Raw genomic sequence first — 13478 nt, 5'->3', positions numbered from 1 at the left:
CCTACCCAAGCAGACTGTGGACAGCCTCTTGTAGCCATATTATCTGACTCTGGTAGCCCAAGATGGCAGATTTCTTCTGCTCAGCCAATGAGAGGCAGAACAGTATGATGGCTAAGGACATAGACCCTGGCATGAACTGGCCTGGCCTCAGACTCTGGCTTTGCCCCCTAAAAGCTGCATTAGACAGCTTTTGCCTTAATCTCCTCTTCTGTAATGGGGGAAAACAGACTGTGTATTCCTTGGGGTTGTTACAAGGACTCAATGAGATTGATACATGTGAGCAATTAGAACAGCGCCCAGCATGCTGTGGGGTCCCGTCAGCGTCAACCGTGCTGGTTGTGCCCTAGCACAGCCTTCCCCCCAGATGGATGAATGTGTGCTGGTACCTTACATAGATCAGCAAAGTGCGCCAACTGCCGGGCACGGTGCTGAGCACAGCAGATAGTGAGCTGGAGAGGCAGCCCTGCTCCCTGGAGCTCACACTCTAGCAGAAAGTTACGGGGCGTCAGGCAGCTACAAAGATGGGGCAGTGTCTGAGTCTGCTCGGCTTCTGGAACAAAACACCATAGCCTGGGAGCTGAAGCAACAGATGGGTCTCTCCCGGTTCTGGAGGCTGGAAGTCCAAGATCAAAGCCATCAGCAGTCAGCTGCTGCTGAGAGCTTTCTTCCTGGCTTGCAGATGGCCACTTTCTTGTTTAGTCTTAATCTGGCAGAGAGTGGGGGCCCGGGTCTCTCTCTTCCACGTCTTAGAAGGATGTTAACCCCGTCATGGGGCCCCACCTTCATGACCTCATCTAAACGCAATTGCCTCCCCAAATCCCATCCCGGGGTGATGGCCTCAATTTAGGAATTGGGAGGGGCTGCAGACATTCAGTCTGTGATGGGCACATACAGGGGAGGACAAGAGGGCACCTTTGGAGATGGGGTCTGCCCCATCCCAGGACCTGAGGAGCCCTTCCCCGAGGAAATTCATGAGCTGGGGTTTAGAAGGAGACTCGGAAGTGGCCAGACAACCAGGAGGGCCCTGCAGGTGGTGGGAGCTGCATGCATGAAGGCAAGGAGGCATGAAAGGTCATAGCATGACCTCCTTACACTACTGGGCACAGCTAGATGGGGGAGGCAGGCAAGAGCAGATTGTGCCAGGCCCAAGAGGCCTGGTTTAATCTGCGGACCCCTTGCCCCTCTGTGCGCAGGAGCTCCAGGAGCTGGAGAGGAAGCTGGAGGACAAGTTCGCACAGCAGGAGGCGGCCCAGCTCCAGCAGGCCCTGGCAAGTCGACAGCAGTGGGCTGGGGACGGGCCCGGGCTTCTGGGCATGCCTGAAGAGACGGATTCTGGAAGGCAGGTCTCTGCTGTCCTGCAGCAGGCCCTGAGCCAGGCCCGGAAGTTACTGGAGTGCCAGCAGCAGAGGTGAGCCCAGTGCCTAGTGGTGGCCCCTGCAGGCCTGGGGTTCCCTGACTTGTCCGCTCAGCTGGATGCACCCCTGGCTGCCACGCCCCTGTCCAAGGCATCTCCCAGCACTCAGACCCCCGCCACTGTCTTAGGCGTGCGCTTCTTCCCTGGCATCTGACGATACTTTGGTTTATTTTCTTTGTGAGATCATTGAGGTTTTCACTGAGCACATTTTTTAAGCTTTTTATTTTTAAATAGTTGTAGACTCCCAAGAAGGGACAAAGATAGTTCAGGGAAGGTCCCCGTGCCCTTCATCCTACTGTCCCTGATGGCGACGTCGTACGGAATCCTGGTGCTTTATGCAAACACCGGTGCGGGCAGTGAATACAGACTTGAACTCAGATCTCACCGTGACCAGAATAGTTCAGACCCTGCATTTGTAAAATTATAAAGCAGACTGAGCCCCCATCTTTTGTTAGGGCTGTTCTTTGCATTCTTCCTAATTGACAAATGGTCAGCCTTTGCCCATGGCTTTAAGCACTCTTGGAAAATGTACTTTTTACAGCTTCGTGGTTTTCCACGATCAATAGAACGTTGACATGGAAAGGACAGGGTGCAAACGAGAGAGGCCGTGTGATTCCATTTTTGAAAACACACGTGCACAAACTAATTAGCAGCAAAGAGACCCAGTTGTAATGGGTGTGACTTGTGGGTGGTGAGTTTATGGGTTATTTTTAACGTATTTGATTATGCTTTCTAAAACACAACATCAAAATGAACTAATGGTATGAGAGGCTGGATCTGTGTGATCGGAGGGCAAAGGGCCTGGAGATGCAGACCTGGTTTAATTACACCAGGATTTTCGGGCATATGATGCCCTCACATGCCTCCTGCCTCATGGAGGAAATTGCGCATGAGGAGAGCTTTTGACATGAGTTTGGAGTTGTGTCAGCCAACAAGAACATGGGGTGGCCTATAATGTCACCACATCTCTCTCCTGAGGGACGGAGTAGGTAGACCCTGTCACGTGGAAGTCAGAAGGTCTGGGGGGGATCCCCCCGCCGTGGAGAGGTGCCACCAGCCTGTGTGGCCAGAGCCAGGACCAGGCTGGGTTCATGGTTCTGGGTCTGCTTCCACAGGGGGCACATGGTGGGCGAGGACCCCAGATCTGGGTCTTCTTGAGCATGATGACAAATACTGAGAGTTTTCCAAGTAGGACCCCAGATGGCCCAGGCAAGCCACAGAAATGCTCCCCACAGCTCCCACAAAAGTTCTCCCTTCAAGGAACCCTCTGTCCTGGCAGGCCCCCATAATACGATATTTGCAAACTGTTCTAGAACAAGGTGAGATATGCCTCTACTGGGCATCTCTTTCAATAGGTTTAAAAAATAATAATGTAGGTGAGATTTGTGTTATTTAAATAACTCGTTGGTCTCCTGGATCACGTGACAACCAAAGTGGACTCACATAGATTTTGTGTGCACTCCAGTTGGAGGGAGGAGCGAGACCACAGCGTTGTGCTTGAGGATTTGCTGGAGAATGTGGAGTTCGACACCTTTGCGACCCTGTACAGCCAGGTGAGGACCCGTTCGCCATGTCATGGGCCATGTCCTCCCCTGCAGCGCGGGCATTGTGACAGTGGGACCCGGGGAGCTGCTGGGCGGATTGTGGACAAGTGTCTGGCACCAGACCGGCAGGCAGAGGACATTCCCGTCAGGCCCAGCAGCAGCAGCAGCTGCAGTAGTGGTGACCGCCCTGGTCAGCCTCTTTTCTGAGACTCACCCGGCACCCAGACGTGGTTCCTCTTCTCTGTTGGACACGAGTTTAACACGCACAGGGGAGGCTCCACTGGGAGCAAAGCTGGCCCCTGAAACCAGGTTTTGCTCTCTTAGATGCTCCAGCCATTCTGTTTCAGGTTCCTGCTCCCTCCCTTTTTTTTTTTTTTAAGATTTTATTTATTTGACAGACAGAGATCACAAGTAGGCAGAGAAGCAGAGAGAGAGGAGGAAGCAGGCTCCCTGCTGAGCGGAGAGCCCGATGCGGGGCTCGATCCCAGGACCCTGGGATCATGACCTGAGCCAAAGGCAGAGGCTTTAACCCACTGAGCCACCCAGGCACTCCCCTCCCTCCCTTTAAAGCAAGATACTTCCTCATCGCTGCATGAATAAAATGGGAAGGGGTGTCCCTTGAGAAATGAACAGCACTAGCCCAGCGAGTCAGGGAGCTTCCCTGTGCTGTGGGAGAGGCTGGGACGCCATCCCCGTTCCTCACTGAACTCCTGTCTTAACCTCCTCCAGGCTCCAGAATGACCTACCCTTTGTAGATAAGGTGGAGTGCCCTTGACTTCAAAGACCCTGACATCCTCTGAAGAGGCTTTGTTCATGAATAAATACTCACTGTGCTTCTAGTAAGCAGCAAGGACTGTCTTGGGCACTGGGATTTCAGCAGTAAACATGAGATAAAGTCCGCGCCCTCAGGAGCTGATAGTCTAGTGAGGAGAGCAGGCAATCAGCAAAATAAATACATAACCTGAATAGTATTTGGTGTGCATTATGATCTCATTTTTATAGTTGTGTCTGTCTGTCCATCCATCCACCCACCTATCCATCCATCCACCTGTCCATCCATCTAGCCATGTAGCCATCTATCCCCCATCCACCCATCCACCTGTCCATCCATCATCCATCCATCCATCCACATATATGTCTAGAAAGGTGGTTGGAATGATGCTTACCTAATATTACTGATAATCACTTCTGGATAAAGGCATTTGGAATAATTATTTTAACATTCATCTTTGTGCTTTTCTGCATTGCCTACATTCCTTAAAATAAGCCACATTTCTTAAAAACAAAGCCGAGGATGAAACATGCCAAGAACACACAAGCAACAGAAATCCACACAGCAAGAAGGAAAAGCGTCCTTATATGGAGTGAGGCAGGAGCAGGCACAGAAAGAAGGCAGGGCCACGTGACTGTGATAGAGGCAGAGGCTGGAGGGACGCACTTTGAAGACGCAGGAAGGGCCATGAGCCCAGGCAGGCAGGTGGCTTCTAGAAGCTGGAAGAGTCAGGAAGACAGATTTTCCCAAGCCTGAGTGGGAACTAGCCTTGATGACACCCTGACTTTAGCCCAGTGGACCTGACTTCAGACTTTTGCCAGACTGCAAGAGAAGAAAGTATGTTGTTCTGACCTGCTGTGTCTCACCAGCGTGGGACCGTTCCACACGTGGCAGCTCATTCTGTTCTCTTGCAAGCCTCTGCTCTAGGTGGTATAGGTACCCCACTTTACAAATAAGGAAGCTGAGCACAGAGAGAAAGAAAGGCATTTGCCCTAGGACACACAGTGTCCTTTCGGTGCGGTGGGGCTGGAGGCCAACCCAGACTCCCCAGATGGTAGAACCTATTCTCTCTCTCTCTCTCTTTTAACTGCTTATTTTGAAACACTTTCCCAGTAAGTTACAAAGCTAGCATAGAGAGTTCTGGCACCCCGTGTTTCACTCAGTTTCCCCCATGGTTGCCTCTTACAAAGGGCTAGCACTGTATCAGTGTATGACACTGGTTACAAAGCACGTGCATGGTTCTGTGTCATTTTCATGTGTAGATTCACATAACCAGCACCACGGGCAAGATACGGACTGTTCCATTTGCACAAAGACCTGCCTTGGGCCACCCCTTTACAGGCACACCCACTCCTCTCCCATCCCTGACCCCCGGCAACCACGATGCTCTTCATGTCCGCATCTCGTCAGTTCAGGAAAGAACACGTGAACTCTGATAGGATGTGTTCCGGGGGGACAGGCTCTTTCCACGCGGCCATCCACCAGGTGGGCCCTGTAGCCTAGCGTCCTCAGTCGTCTCCTGATCTGGGGGACATTCCAGATGTTTGCTGAGCTACACTGTTCGATCTGAGCCGTATTGCCTCATGGTGCACAGGGCAGGAGAAGACAAGCCTCGCCCTCTGTCCCTGCTGCTGGCCCCGAGGTGCAGCCCTGGTGCACGAGTTGAGAGCAGTCGGGAGCACAGACGAAGGTTCTGTACGCATTGCGGTGAGCCAGGGTTGCTGACCACATAGGTTTTATTTGACAGCTCTGTGAACTGGGGGATGTGTTTTCCAGACCGAGCTGCTAAAATATTTACTTCCATGGGACAAAACGTCCTAAGACTGTCATCCGTTAAAGCGTGGTGTTCATCAAGGTCAGAGCAGTGAGCTCATGAGCTTCCTGTTAACCCCTCTAGGAGCTGAGACTGGCATCATACCTGTCCAGGCTGGCCATGGTGCCTGGGGGCACGCTGCGCCGGCTCCTGAGCGTGGCTCTGCCCACGGCCTCACAGTCCGAGCTCCTGGCCGCGCTGGATCCGGGCAGCCAGAAGCATCCGGACCACACGGTGGAGAACAATGGTGGTGGGGAGCCCGCTGACCTGGGCAGAAGGAGGTAAGTGCACCATCCCGGCTGCTCTTGGAAACCAGTTGAGTGTGATTCCAGGAAGGGAATGCACGGAGGGAAGAAGCAGGACACCTGCAGCCCTGGGCATGCACACCTTCCTGGTCAGCACTTCATTGCTCCGGGAGCAAAGACAGCCAGACCAGGGTCAGGAACCCTTGATACATCATGGGAGACCTAGTATTTTGTTCTGATTTTTATCTTCATCACCAATTTATTTTTCAAGTGGAATCTTCAGAAAATCTTTTGACGTACTAGATGCTGGCTAACTGAACATAATGACAAAAAATAAATTAATTAAAAAAATAAAGTTAGAAGGTTTGGCTACGTGAAAAAAGAGAAATCAAAATAAAAACCTTTGACTACATTAAAAAAAAAAAAGAAAGAAAGAAAAGAAACGTTTCCCCTGCTGTAAATGCCATACATACGTTAAAAGGAAGTGTAAAAAATACATACAAGGAAAAAGAAGAAAAAGAAATGTCCTGGTTCCACTGCTTGGAGAAAATGGCTGAGAGCATTTTCTTACAGTTCTTCATCGAGAATGTGTTTCCTTGCTGGGCTTTATCAGTGTGTTTGGGGTGTGTCTGTGTCTCTGTGTGTGTGGTAATCCCAGCGTAGACCCTGCTCCACAGAACCTCACAGCGCAGGGAGTTTGCTTTTGTCCTTCTGATTCTTGTCCATGTGCAGAAGTCATTCTATGCCATAATTATCACACCGTTTAGACTGTATTCTCTGCTGTAATCTTATTAATTTAAAATTCATACTTTTCAGTTATCGAAGCCCCTTCCTAGTCCTCTTGTTAACAGCTGTGTAATATTTCACAGAGGTGTGTACCATAGTGGATGCAAAAGTTACCCTCTGACTGGACGTTCGGTTTGGATTCACTATTTTCCTCAATCATGGATAATGCTGCCTCGAAAATTTGCTTTAAGAGCAGATTCCAGGCATGAATTCGTTCACCAAAGTCTCTTAATAAGGAAAGGCAGGAAGCAGGGGTGTGGATTGAGGGGGTATGGGAGCCGCAAGAGGGCCACTTGAGAGCAGAGTCTGTGGGGGACAAGGTAGCAAGAAAAGCCACAGCCACACCTGAAAAGAGTGCTGAACGCCAGGTGGTGAAGCCGGCCTCCTCCCCCAGGGCCCATGAGCCCGCTGAAGTGTCTTTTTTTTTATGACTATGCTCACGGGTGTGGATGTCCATGATTTTCTGGAGAAAGGGGGCCGTGTCTTTTTATCAGGGTCATAAAGTGTCTCTGACTCAAAAAGGTAAGAAGCACTGCTAAGGGAGAAGAGTAGGGTTGGGTGAGGGGTACGGTGGGACTGTGGGAACAACGACTGTGGGGTAGGGGTGGGGGTCTACAGGGTGTGGTCAGAGGGCTGAGCATGGGTGTGGGCAGGCTTGGGTGAGTGTGGTCAGGGGATGAGTGTAAGCATGGTGAGGACTGGGTAGGTGCTATTGGAGGGCTGGGTGCGTGTGGGCGTGGTCAGAGGGTCTGGCATGGGCATGGTCAGGGCTGGGCAGGTATCAGAGGGCTGGGTGTGGATGTGGTCAGGGCTGGTTTTGGGAATCGTTAGGGGGCTGGGTGTGGGCAGGGTTAGAGAGCTGCATGCCACTGGTTTCTCTTAGTGCACAGGCAGGTAGGGACACGCAGATATTGGAGGTGACCCTGAAGCAGGAATGTGGCCACCCATGAGGACTTTGTTTATTGGGCTGTGCCTTCAGCCAGTACAGTTTGGGAGGCTGGTGAGCAGAGATCTCTAATGGACAAGGCAAGAGAATCAGGGTGGCTGTCACCACGAGTATGGAGCACGCGCATGCCATTTCTTTGCCCTGCTTCATGGCCAACTGGACTGGATAAATTCTGGAGCGCCTCGGCTACTTGCCACAGTCTCCAAGGGCAAGGCAGTCACCACTCCTCTGTCCTAAACACCTCGTGCCTGGCCACAAGTTTGGGGTCTAGGGTTTCAAGCAATAAAATCTGCCTGACACTGTTGGTGGGAATGCAAGTTGGTGCAGCCACTTTGGAGAACAGTGTGGAGATTCCTCAAGAAATTAAAAATAGAGCTTCCCTATGACCCTGCAATTGCACTACTGGGTATTTACCCCAAAGATACAGATGTAGTGAAAAGAAGAGCCATCTGTACCCCAATGTTTATAGCAGCAATGGCCACGGTCGCCAAACTGTGGAAAGAACCAAGATGCCCTTCAACGGACGAATGGATAAGGAAGATGTGGTCCATATACACAATGGGGTATTATGCCTCCATCAGAAAGGATGAATACCCAACTTTTGTAGCAACATGGATGGGACTGGAAGAGATTATGCTGAGCGAAATAAGTCAAGCAGAGAGAGAGTCAAGTATCATATGGTTTCACTTATTTGTGGAGCATAACAAAGAACACGGTGGACATGGGGAGATGGAGAGGAGAGGGAGTTGAGGGAAACTGGAAGGGGAGATGAACCATGAGAGACTATGGACTCTGAAAAACAACCAGTGTTTTGAAGGGGTCGGGGGATGGGAGGTTGAGGAACCAGGTGGTGGGTAATAGGGAGGGCACATACTGCATGGAGCACTGGGTGTGGTGCAAAAACAATGAACACTGTTATGCTGAAAGTAAAGAAATAAAAATAATAATAATAATTTAAAAATTTAAAAAAATATCTGCCTGACAAACAGCACAAAAGAGTGTGTGAGGGACCCGTCAGAACCCAGGGAGAGCTGGATGCCCAGGTCCTGAGATGGGCAGGACCAGGAGAGTACAAAAGACATGCTCTCTGGGGTGCTGTCCTCAGAGGACCATCTTCTGTGCCCAAGAGTTTGGCTCCTGAGAGAGTGATCTTGACTCAGCGTAGGCGGTCTGTCTCCACCACCGGCCAGGCAGTGTGAACCAGCTTGGTCAGAGTAGAGCACAGACAGGACTCTGGGTTCCACACTGTCCTTTACTGAATGGACCTGAGCCCAAGGCCCATGAACAACTACTTCCTCCTGCTCCCTACACGACACTGCAGTGTCCCTTCCCCTATGGTGAAAGTCACAGTCCTTCCCAAATAGCCTTAGGGTTCCCAGGCCAGCCCACCTTCCGAGCCTCTGGTGTGCTATTTCAACTTTCTTAATATATTCATGAAATACTTCTGAGCTCCTACCGTGCCCACCTTTATAGGCACTAGTGTGCGCGGGAGAGTAAGGGGCATGGTGGACCCTCTGTCAGTTAACACATAGATCATGTTCCTCCACACGTGTCCTCCCTCTGTGGGGATGCAGGGCTCACCTCAAGTGTCCCCACCTCTATGCAGCCTTCTGCTATCTGACTGATGTCACCCATTACCTGGCTCTGACCCCAGACTGGGAATCGCTTGGGGGCAGAGATTTTATCTTGACCAAAGAAGGTGCTCTATCAGTGTCCCTGCCTGGGGGGGAGAGACAGACCATGGAAACAAGTTCTTCCTATCAGTCCAAGGTCATGAGGGATGGAGTGCCATCATGCTTTTCAGGAAAAGTCTATTCTAGGAAATATTAAGACCCTCCCTTCTTGCCTCCAGGAAGCACCAGGGCTGGTGGCAAGCCCTGGAAAGCCGACTGCGAGGAGAACTGATAAGCAGAGGACTGGAGAAGATGCTCTGGGCCCGAGAGAGGAAGGAGAGGTAACACGGCACCTGCTCGGGTGGGCCGGGCAGGAGGTTAGCCCCGCTGCCTGTGAGAGGGGCGGGAGATGAGGGGCCAGCCCAGGAACCTGGGAGAGGGTGACTGCAGCCATACCCACATTCCTTCCCGAAAGACCACCATCTTTGCTCACAGCGGACTTAGTTTAGCAGCTGAAGATAAGCCTCTTGCTGTCAGTGGGAGAATGTCCTCTTATCATTTGTTAGCATTTAACAACAGTGGCTGTTTTCAAATGGGATGTCGTTAGAGGGAGAGTAGATCTGCATTGCTGTTTGGAGCTTATAGTTTACAAAGCCCTTTGCCACCTATGACACTGAGACTCCCAGCCTTCCAGAAAGTGGGGATGGTAACCCTGGAGCTCAGGGAGGTTAGAGGGAAGCAGGGAAGCCGGCGGCCATGGGGTTTGGGACTATCGAACTAACCCCTTTCTTGCCCTAGACTTGCAGGCCAGTGATCTTTCCACACCATCGAGCACCTTTCTCTTTTAGCTGTGGTTTCTGCACACCTGGAGGTCAGAGGGAAGTTAGGGGTGGGGTGGTGTTTGATTGCTACAGTTGACCAAGTTTTTCCCAGTGTTTTCCAGTGTTTCCCACTAGAAAAGTGATGTTAGGTCGGTTCATAACATCATAGAAAGTGATCATACCTAGCGAGTGCTCTGGAAACCCTCAATGTCCAAGCAGAGCATGTATCCTGAGTCCTGCCCCTTCTACCATTTCTCAGCTACAGTAAAGGAACTGAGGCTAAGCTTCACGAATGGTCTGTGTTAACAATCCTGGAGGCATAATTGTCCGGATGTCAGAATTTAATCCCAAAGAGATTAGATCAGGATTTGGAGCCCAAATCAAGGCAATTAAATTCGAGCTGTATAAATGTGAGGTCCTCCAGGAAGGCGCAGAAGTGAGTTCTTCCAGATTGGGATGGGGAAGTGAAGGCACTCCCTGGCTTCAGGCCTGGGAGGGGAGTGGGAACAGAGCAGGAGGAGTATAGGTCCCACCCCACTGGCACCCTCCGTGGGGCTTTGCCCCGCCGGGAGGCACGTGGAACTATGGCAGGAAGATAGAGACTAAGTCACACTGAGCTGGATCGAATCCTTGCTCACATTCATTCCAGCTGCAAGGGCAGGAGGCGTTGGAGCCTCATCGTCCACATCTGCCCTGGAAGGGCCAGCGAGACTGTCAATGACATCCAGCAGGTGACACCCAGTGACATGGCCTCATCGTGCACTGCTTGGACACTGAGAGTACTCTGTGGCTTTTAGCTGGTGTAGGCCTCTTAGAAGTAGTCCTGGCCATTACCAAGAGCAACCAGGGATTTAGGGGCTGGGCCACTCATGGACAGGATTCCAGCAATCCTTTTATGGGACATCCCCAAAGAATGTCAGTCTTCTGTTTCAAATGCAGTTGGCCTGACTTCTAACTCTTTCTTTGGAATCAGGTCTCATCAGCCTGCTTTGATATGAGGCTCCCAGGCAATGATGTCCTAGGAAACATTGAACCATTGGCTGGTGGGGAGGGAAGCAGACACAAATGCTCTGGTCTGTAGTATTTCCCAGTGTTAGTGGTGTACCTGCTCCGACCGGAGTTGATTTCAAGCTAACAACATGATGACAAGAGGCTTACAAAACTTCTGCAAAGTTAACAGTCATGAGTCAGTAAGAGTTGTCTATAAATGCCACCTGCCATAGGCTTTGGCTCATTTCAGGGGTGACCTGATAACCACAGTGTCTTTCATTAAAATGACACCTGGTTGAGGACCTAAGGACCCAAAGTAGTTTCTCCTGGAGAACTCCATCAGGACACTCAGGAGGGTAAGTTGCCAAATATGTCAAATCTGGTCTTCTCTTCTTTCTTTAGTATATTAAAGAAGACATGTCCCCCCCTCAGAGAGAGGGTCGTATTTCCTGGAAAAGGAAGCTGGCCGCATCTGTCCCTGGAGTCCATCGGAGAACTCTCTGCCGTCCCCATTATAGGGGCAGAGACCATTGATTTATTAAACACAGGCGAGAAGCTCTTTATATTCAGAAATCCAAAGGAGCCAGAGATCTCATTACATGCCCCTCCCAAGAGAAAGAAGAAGAACTTTCTGAATGCCAAAAAGGCCACTTGGGCCTTAGGCATGGACTAGTCCCAAGGAAAGCTCCAGGGAATCTGAAGACAGAAAAACAGTTTTCTTTGTGGGGTGTGTGTGTGTGTGTGTGTGTGTGTGTGTGTAGTGTACAACTCATGGATATAAGTTACACATGCAGAAGACGCAGACACCCCCAACACTCACGACATTCAAGGATTCACTTTCATCTGGTTTCATGAATTTTCAGAGGGTCTGCTCTCCTCAGCATCACAAGGGACATGCTGAGACCCAGGAGCCGCCTCGAACCTTGTTGCCTTCAGACTCACTTCTCTGAGGTTCTGGGGGAGACTCTGGCCCCCAGTTCACACTCTACAATGTCTGGCTGCATATGGGCTGTGTGTCCAAGTGAGGTTCTTTGTTCCTGCATTTTATGTTTGCTACATATTCTATTTTTATCAAGAGAACTTTTGAAAATAAATACATTTTACAAAAAGCTCTTCTAAGTGGCACTTGGTTTTGCTTTATGTAGGAACCCTTTATTTTTAAATGCTTCTGTGTTTTGGCTCCACATTGTTGTGTTCAACAGAGACTTGCCCTCTATCATTCTAATGGGCAGGAAATGGGCCAGCCATTGGGGCATAGGCTCTCCAGCTCAAGTTAGAGTTATTTCCCCCTTTCATAAATGAGGAAATCCAAAGGCTTAGGAAGATGAGGTGACATGTGTAAGATCACACAACCAGTAAGTAGAAGAATCAGGGTTCATGCTCTTTTTAAAATATTTATTGATTTATTTGAGAGACAGACTGAGAGCACAAGCAGGAGGAGTGGCAGAAGGAGAAGGAGAAGCATACTCCCTACTGAGCAGGGAGCCTGACAAGGGGCTCAATCCCAAGGTCCTGGGATCAGGACCTAAACCAAAGACAGGAGGGTCCATTGGTCAGTTACTGACTGAACCATCAGGGTTCATACTCTTTTTTTTTTTTCCCACTTTTTTTTTTAAATTTCTTTTCAGCATAACAGTATTGATTGTTTTTGCACCACACCCAGTGCTCCATGCAATACGTGCCCTCCATAATACCCACCACCTGGCTCCCCCAACCTCCCACCCCCCGCCCCTTCAAAACCCTCAGATTGTTTTTCAGAGTCCATAGTCTCTCATGGTTCATCTCCCCTCCCAATTTCTCTCAGCTCCCTTCTCCTCTCCATCTCCCCATGTCCTCCATGTTGTTATGCTCTACAAGTAAGTGAAACCATATGAAAATTGACTCTCTCTGCTTGACTTATTTCACTCAGCATAATCTCTTCCAGTCCCATCCATGTTGATACAAAAGTTGGGTATTCATCCTTTCTGAAGGAGGCATAATACTCCATCGTGTATATGGACCACATCTTCCTTATCCATTCATCCGTTGAAGGGCATCTTGGTTCTTTCCACAGTTTGGCGATCATGGCCATTGCTGCTATAAACATTGGGGTACAGATGGCTCTTCTTTTCACTACATCTGTATCTTTGGGGTAAATACCCAGCAGTGCAATTGCAGGGTCATAGGGAAGCTCTATTTTTAATTTCTTCAGGAATCTCCACACTGTTCTCCAAAGTGGCTGTACCAACTTGCATTCCCACCAACAGTGTAAGAGGGTTCCCCTTTCTCCACATCCTCTCCAACACACGTTGTTTCCTGTCTTGCTAATTTTGGCCATTCTAACTGGTGTAAGGTGATATCTCAATGTGGTTTTAATTTGAATCTCCCTGATGGCTGGCGATGATGAGCATTTTTTCATGTGTCTGATAGCCATTTGTATGTCTTCATTGGAAAAGTGTCTGTTCATATCTTCTGCCCATTTTTTGATATGATTATCTGTTTTGTGTGTGTTGAGTTTGAGGAGTTCTTTATAGATCCTGGATATCAACCTTTTG

At 49.9% G+C, this 13478-nt stretch overlaps 1 protein-coding gene across 3 annotated transcripts in view; it reads left to right on the top strand.

Moving 5' to 3' along the window:
• Positions 1–12024, top strand: part of EVC2 (EvC ciliary complex subunit 2) — a 126908-nt gene extending 114884 nt beyond the window's left edge. For all 3 annotated transcript variants that reach the window (XM_045998433.1, XM_045998432.1, XM_045998431.1), the window contains 5 exons: positions 1194–1408; positions 2880–2967; positions 5628–5824; positions 9373–9474; positions 11347–12024. In XM_045998433.1, the coding sequence (XP_045854389.1) occupies positions 1194–1408; positions 2880–2967; positions 5628–5824; positions 9373–9474; positions 11347–11617 (873 nt within the window). In that variant the 3' untranslated portion in view covers positions 11618–12024. The remainder of the gene's footprint in view (positions 1–1193; positions 1409–2879; positions 2968–5627; positions 5825–9372; positions 9475–11346) is intronic.
• Positions 12025–13478: the final 1454 nt, after the last annotated feature.

The sequence above is a fragment of the Meles meles genome, chromosome 2 (genome assembly GCF_922984935.1).
Source record: "Meles meles chromosome 2, mMelMel3.1 paternal haplotype, whole genome shotgun sequence".
Classification (NCBI taxonomy): domain Eukaryota; kingdom Metazoa; phylum Chordata; class Mammalia; order Carnivora; family Mustelidae; genus Meles; species Meles meles.
Note: the sequence above shows the minus strand (reverse complement) of the source record. Positions and strands in the feature narration are given on the sequence as shown.